This window comes from Aristolochia californica, unplaced genomic scaffold, assembly GCF_029961685.1.
Source record: "Aristolochia californica isolate CCGP_79_NKW_82.1479 unplaced genomic scaffold, dmAriCali1.0.hap1 SCAF_7, whole genome shotgun sequence".
Taxonomy (NCBI): Eukaryota; Viridiplantae; Streptophyta; class Magnoliopsida; order Piperales; family Aristolochiaceae; genus Aristolochia; species Aristolochia californica.
The window spans coordinates 40,061,371-40,068,034 of record NW_027182268.1 but is presented as its reverse complement, the minus strand read 5'-3'; the positions used below and the strand labels follow the sequence as shown (position 1 = coordinate 40,068,034).

The window sequence follows — 6,664 nt, the reverse complement described above, 5'->3', positions numbered from 1 at the left end:
AAGCCGACACCTCACCAAATTGCTTGGCTCCAGTTTCCTTGGGCCGACGTGGGACTCTCATTCATTTCCACGTGTTGGGAGCGGTCCCAGTCTCGGTTGCCCTTATATACTGACACGCTACAGGGAAATCTCTTCCGCCTGATTGTGGGTGGGTCCCTCCCTCGAGTTCTATCCTGGAAGTATGGTTCAGAATGTTTCGGACTAATAAATGGTTTTTCGGCTAGTACTAGTGGACCCAGTGGTTCGTGGCCCACCGAATGATTACCATCCAATCAACGGTACAGCAGCCTCAAAAGGTCTCGACCGACACTCACACGTGGGCCCCACCACCCACTCTTGGGTCCCCCACGAGGGTACTCGGCCACAAGCACCCTCAACTCGACCACCCCGCACCTTCTCAAGTTGCGCCACGTGGCTGTTCGTGGATTCTCTCTCTCCTTCCCCCTGCACATCCCTTTATCACTCATCAGTCATTTTCTTCCTAGTTCATAATTCATTTTACTCGAGGAGCAGAGAAAGGGGAAGGATGCTTAAAGAGAGAATCTCCGGTGGTGGGTGGGTCCGGCCGTGTGACTCCTGCCGGTCGGCTGCCTGCTCCGTCTACTGTCGGGCCGATTCCGCTTACTTGTGCGTCGGCTGCGACGCCCGAGTCCACGCCGCCAATCGGGTTGCCCTCCGCCACGAGCGCGTCTGGGTGTGCGAGGCCTGCGAGAGGGCCCCCGCTGCCGTCACCTGCAAGGCCGATGCTGCTGCTCTTTGCGCCTCTTGCGACGCCGACATCCACGCTGCCAACCCACTCTCTCGCCGCCACCGTCGCATCCCCATTCTCCCCATTACCGGCCACTCTGCAGGATCCAATCCCCCTTCTATTGATATCAATGCCGACGATGGCTACGGCAGTGACGAGGTGGACGACGAAGAGCAGAACGAGGCCGCCTCTTGGTTGTTGCTTAATCCTGGCAAGAACAGTAACAACCAAATTAGTAATAACGGTTATGTGTATGGAGGGGAAGTTGATGATTATTTGGATCTGGTGGAATACAATTCTACCGAGGATCAGTATAACAATGAGGAATACAATCAACAGCAGACCTACCATGATCAGTACAACAACCGGAAGCATGAAGAGAGTGATAGTGTTGTTCCAGTTCAGTGCGTCGGAGGAAATGAAAACCAAACTACCCTGAACTTTCAGCTGGATTTAGAATTTGACAACTCTAAACCTGGTTGTAATTACCCTGCTTCAGTCAGTCATAGTGTATGTTCCCACTTTTCTTCCTTTCCAAGCTTGCAGAGATTAGAACTTTTTTTTTTTTTTTTTTTTGTTTCTTGCTCATTGATGATAAGAGTCATAGTATCAAGCTCCTCGCGTTTTTACCCCCCAAAATCTCTCTCTCTCTCTCTCTCTCTCTCTCTCTCACTACGTTATTACTTCATTAGTTTGATAATGGTTGTTCAAACTGATCAATTTTGTGTTTCTGTGTTTTAGCTCCACTTCGAGCAATGATTTTTTTTCATTGATATTTGCTCCTCTATCACCACCTTTTGAAAGAAAGTATAGTTGGGGCTCAAGAGATTTTGCTGAATATGGTCTTTCAATCTTTTTTTTAATCTTTGCCAGTTCGTCAGAGAAGTTTTTGACTCTCCTTTTACAACTTAGGCGATTGTGTGCTTCTCAATTTGTAAAAGCTGTTTTGGCATCGAGCTCTGATATGGTTAAAAATGAATTTAATTGTTCTTCTACCATAACTCTGTAAAAAATTCCCTCTTTAATTCTTGTTATGCATCTTGATTTCCTTACCTTTTGATTGAAGTGAGTCATTATGCAGTAAGTACTTTAAAAAAAAATCCGGCTCAAATCTCTTCATTTTGGCCCGTTCGATCAGTCTGTAGTATATTCAAATCTTCCTTGTACTCAGATACGGGAACAGGGTGTGTTTGAATTTACAGAAATTTGAGAAAAAAAAAAAACAGCTTCCAATTAAGAAACAAACCGCATACGATTTACTCTTTTAATTGATTCTTCCTGATTTCTCAACTTATATATCGTTACTGTTTATAGAGATCAAGTTCTTCTTTCAGTGATTCATCCGATCCTCACTGTAGAAAGACAACCTAAGTCTCAAATGATTTTCTTCGTTCTCTTGGTGAATTCTTGGATATGATACTTGACTACTTAGGGTTTATAGCCTCTAACTTACGTCGTTTACTGTTTATGGCTATCGTTGAAGTGTTCACCTTCATTAGATTCTTCTTGATTTAGACCATTAGATTCTTCTTTTTACATGGAAAATTCGATTTATCATGAAGTGCTGTTCCTATTTCATGACTTTAATTTCGAGGCACTGATTCTATTATTAATTTCAGGTTTCCTTGTCATCCATGGAGGCCGGAACTGTACCAGAAACGATCATCATAAGTGATATTTCAAACTCAAACACAAGACCCACCAAGGGAACAATCGATCTCTTCTCAGGTCCACCCCTTCAGATGCCAACACAGTTCAGTCCCATGGATAGAGAAGCCAGAGTTCTTCGATACAGAGAAAAGCGGAAAACAAGAAAGTTTGAGAAGACGATAAGGTACGCTTCGAGAAAGGCTTATGCAGAGACAAGGCCACGCATCAAAGGGCGGTTCGCGAAAAGATCCAATATAGAAGTTGAGGACGATCAAATGTTCTCCTCCACAGTCATGGCTGAAACTGGCTATGGCGGCGTCCCATCTTTCTGAAGCTTTCCAGTCACTCTTAGTGTAGTAGTTTAGACAGATTGGGATTCTGGCCCGGCTCGTCTCGTCTCCTCTTCTCTTCTTTCCAGTAAAACTATTCATTGTATATATGGGCGATATGTCACGAAGAGCTAATGGCTTTCATCTTAAGGATAACTGCAATGGCATCTCTGAGGATGAACGCTCCTCGAAGACTTATATTTCCGTTTGGATTTTCAGATGTATTTATGTTTTTAGACACAAAACCTCGAATCCTTCTTGATGGTAGAAGAAGATTCTTTGTTCTTTCTAATGCGCAATCAACATCATCCTTTGAATGAGCAAAATTACAGGTAAATCCGTAAAAATATAAATATAAGAAAGGTAAAAAACTCATTGCAGTATTGTAAAATCTGACCTGGAACGCTGATGAATTTGATTTAATCACACATGCTTTTGCTTTTGTTCATACCTTTCTTTTATTTATCTGCAAAAATAAATAAATAAATTTGGGTGGACTTGAAATTTTCCAATTGTAACTTTTCTCAGCGGCCAACTGAGATTCATTTTAGCTCTCTTATCAACATTGTTGTTGGAAATAAAACGATGATCTCTCTCTTTCTCTCTGGGGGGTTAGTTAATAATGAAGTGGAATGAATTCCCCACGCATTACCTAGGTCATCATAAATAAGGCGTTAGTGCAATTTGATTTGAATTGAAGCGAGATAACACCGTTTCATCTCCTCAGGCAAAAACGACAGAAAACTGATTCTGCACTTTTTTTCAAATCGTTCACTTACTACGAGCGACGGCGTTGCTTCTCCACCACCCCCCCCCCCCGGAAACTAAAAATCCCTATCATTTCCTCTTCTCCTCTCCTCTCGCTCGGCCTTCGTCTCCCGACGAATTTTTTCGCCCGATCTTCTTCTCTCGTTTTCGCTCTCTCTGCTCTCTCTGCCCCCCTGCTCCCTCTGCTGGCTCTTGTCTTCATTCTCTACTCCCTCTGCTGTGTCTGCTCCCTCTACTTTCTCTTGTTTTCTCTCGTTTTCGCCCCATCTCCCTCTCTCGTCTCCCTCTAAGCCTCCATCTCTTCTCACTCTCGGTCTCCCTCTCCCTTCTCGTTCTCGCTCTTCTCTGTCCTCCTCCCCCAATTTCCTTTGATTTATCCTATTCCGGTTTCGATATCCTTCGATTTCCTTCAATCTTCTTCGATTTTCGACAGTTAAGCGTCGATTTCTTCCATTGGGCTTACATTTCCCCATTCGACGGTGATTTCCCCCAAATTTTTGAAGGTAATCCAAAACCCTAATTTTTTTTCAACTAATTTAGTATTGTGTTTGAGTTAATTTTAATTTTTGTGTGTAATTTATCTTGATTGTGGCCCAATTTTGGGATTGAGGGTTAGGGTTTATGAGATTTAGGGTTCAAATTCGTGTTGATAGGGTTTAATTTTGGGATTAGAGTTGGGGTTTGGGACTTTTAGGGTTTTAAGGTCTAGGGTTTAGTCTTTAGGTCTGGAATTAGGGTTTATGTTTTTTTTTAAAAAAAACATAGGGTTCTCGGTTTTTGGGGTGATAGTGTTTTAAGTTCTTAGGGTTTAGTGTTTGGGGATTTTAGGGGTTTCAAGGTCTAGGGTTTATGGTTTGGGGCTTTTAGGGTCTAGGGTTTAGGGTTTAGGGTTTGGGACTTTTGGGGTTTCAAGGTCTAGGGTTTATGGTTTGGGGCTTTTAGGGTCTAGGGTTTAGGGTTTAGGGTTTGGGACTTTTTGGGGTTTTAAGGACTAGCGTTTAGGGTTTGGGGCTAGGAGTTTTAAGGAATAGGGTTTAGGGTTTAGGGTTTATTTTAATTTGTAGGTTTCTCGGTTAGGGTATAGGATTTAGGGGGTTTGGTCGAGTTCAAACAAGGCTGATGATGTACGGTTCGTAGTGCTTGCAAAGTCATATGGGGCTCTACCAAGCATGTTCAGTGAATTTGGACTTGATGAATTAGTTTTTGCATTGTTCTAGTAATCTACAATGAAATTAGTTCGATTAATTTTGAAATATTTTAGAATGTTGTTGAATATGTTCGAAGTGCTATGGAATGTTTTTGTCATATGGTGAGGAGATTTTGGAGTTATAAGTATCCACCATATGGTCCAATTCAAACAAAGTTGAGTCGCCTACACGGGCGTCCGTTAGCCGACGAAACCTGACCCCCATCAATGACGACGTACGGTTCGCAGTGATTGTTAAGTCATATGGGGCTCTACCAAGGGGGGTGTTCGGGAATTATGACTTCATGGGTTTGTTTTTGCATTGTTCTAATTATCTGCAATGAAATTAGTTAGATTAATTTTGAAATGTTTTAGAATGTTGTTGAATATATTTGAAGTGCTATGGAATATTTTTGCCATGTGGTGAGGAGATTTTGGAGTTATAAATATCCACCACATAGTCCAATTCAAACAAGGCTGAGTCGCCTACACGGGCGTCCATTAGCCAACGAAACCCGTCTCCCATCAATGACGATGTACGGTTCGTAGTGACTGCGAAGTTATATAGGGCTCTACCAGGGGTATTCGGTGAATTTGGACTTCAAGAGTTTGTTTTTGCATTGTTCTAGTTATTTGCAATGAAATTAGTTAAATTAATTTTGAAATGTTTTAGAATGTTGTTGAATATGTTTGAAGTGCTATGGAATGTTCTTGCCATGTGGTGAGGAGATTTTGGTATTATAAATATCCACCACATGGTATTTTGTTATTTGTTGGTTGTGTTTCTATGTGTCCCTAGTTACTACGATGAGTAATGGTTGTCTGATAAAAAAAATTTCCATGAGGACCATCTCGAATTTAGATTATAAATGGCTGGAAGAAGACAACAAACTCCTCGATCATATGACATTTGGACCTCGATGATGACAACAAGATGCTCGATCTGTTGGTTGAGCAAGTCAATATGGGGAACAGGATGCCCAATAGGGTTTGGAAGCATGAAGTATATTTGGATTGTGTCAATAGGTTCAATGAAGACACAGCTAATAAAACAACTGTTGAGTAGCTCAAGAATCGAATAAGATCATGGAAAAAAACTTACCAAGCAGTAACAAGCTATCTCAACACTAGTGGGTTCGGTTGGGATGCAACCACACATCGAGTTACTGCATGTCATCCTGTATGGCAAGACTATATCAAGGTCAGTAAATTATGATTGACTGTAAAACATTTTGTATGTTTTCCGCATTACTAGAACTCTATGCCAAGTCGTTTAAATGATGTTTTATCCTTGTAGGAGCATAAAAAAGCTAAAAAGTATAGACAACAAGGCTGCCCTCTTTATGACAAATTGGCTTTGGTAGTGGAAAACTCAATAGCCATGGGGAGAGCAAGTCAAACTGACGAAGACATGTGCAATGACATCCAACATCAGGAAGAAAATGAGCACTTAGACATGCTCGAGGATGTCGATTTAGGTAGAGATACTCCTTCGCCATTCTTTACAGAAAATGAGTCGGCACCTGATCAGTCTCCAAGTACTAACCCGTCAATTTCAAATCGTCGTAGAAAGAGACTGCAAATGGCCACCGATGATAATATTATGTTCGCTGATACAATGACAAGAATTGCCACCCTATTGCAATCTTTACAACCTAAAGATGATAAAACCGCCGGAGAGAATTGGTATGAAGCCCTCACATAAATCCCGGACCTGTCGGTAGAGATGTAGTTCGCGCTCCTCTATTGTTAGATACACCAATGAAGGACTTGTTTACGAAGCTGCCAGTGGAAGAGTGACTTAATTGGCTTAAATACTGTACTGGTGAAATGTAGTCAATAGTTTGAAGTACACTATGTATTTTGGGACGATTGTTTTGAAGTTTAATTATGACTTTATAAGACATATCATTGATAGATTATGAATCTTATTATGGTTAAGATTTGGGTTTTCATGATTGTTGTGTTCTTATTGTGTGGATG

The 6,664-nt window shown here is 41.6% G+C and overlaps 1 protein-coding gene across 1 annotated transcript; it reads left to right on the top strand.

Annotated features, from left to right (window-relative positions):
• The first annotated feature begins 525 nt into the window (after positions 1-525).
• LOC137937135 (zinc finger protein CONSTANS-LIKE 2-like) lies at positions 526-2,917 on the top strand. The gene is made up of 2 exons (XM_068782206.1): positions 526-1,258; positions 2,368-2,917. The coding sequence occupies exons 1-2, from the start codon at positions 527-529 to the stop codon at positions 2,728-2,730; spliced, it is 1,095 nt and encodes a 364-aa protein (XP_068638307.1). The 5' UTR covers position 526; the 3' UTR covers positions 2,731-2,917.
• The last annotated feature ends 3,747 nt before the right edge of the window (positions 2,918-6,664 follow it).

Excerpts from the sequence above, each read along its gene's own strand:
- LOC137937135 (XM_068782206.1), top strand. The coding sequence starts at position 527 with ATGCTTAAAGAGAGAATCTCCGGTGGTGGGTGGGTCCGGCCGTGTGAC. Across the intron at positions 1,259-2,367 it reads CTGCTTCAGTCAGTCATAGT|GTTTCCTTGTCATCCATGGA; the intron begins GTATGTTCCCAC and ends TATTAATTTCAG.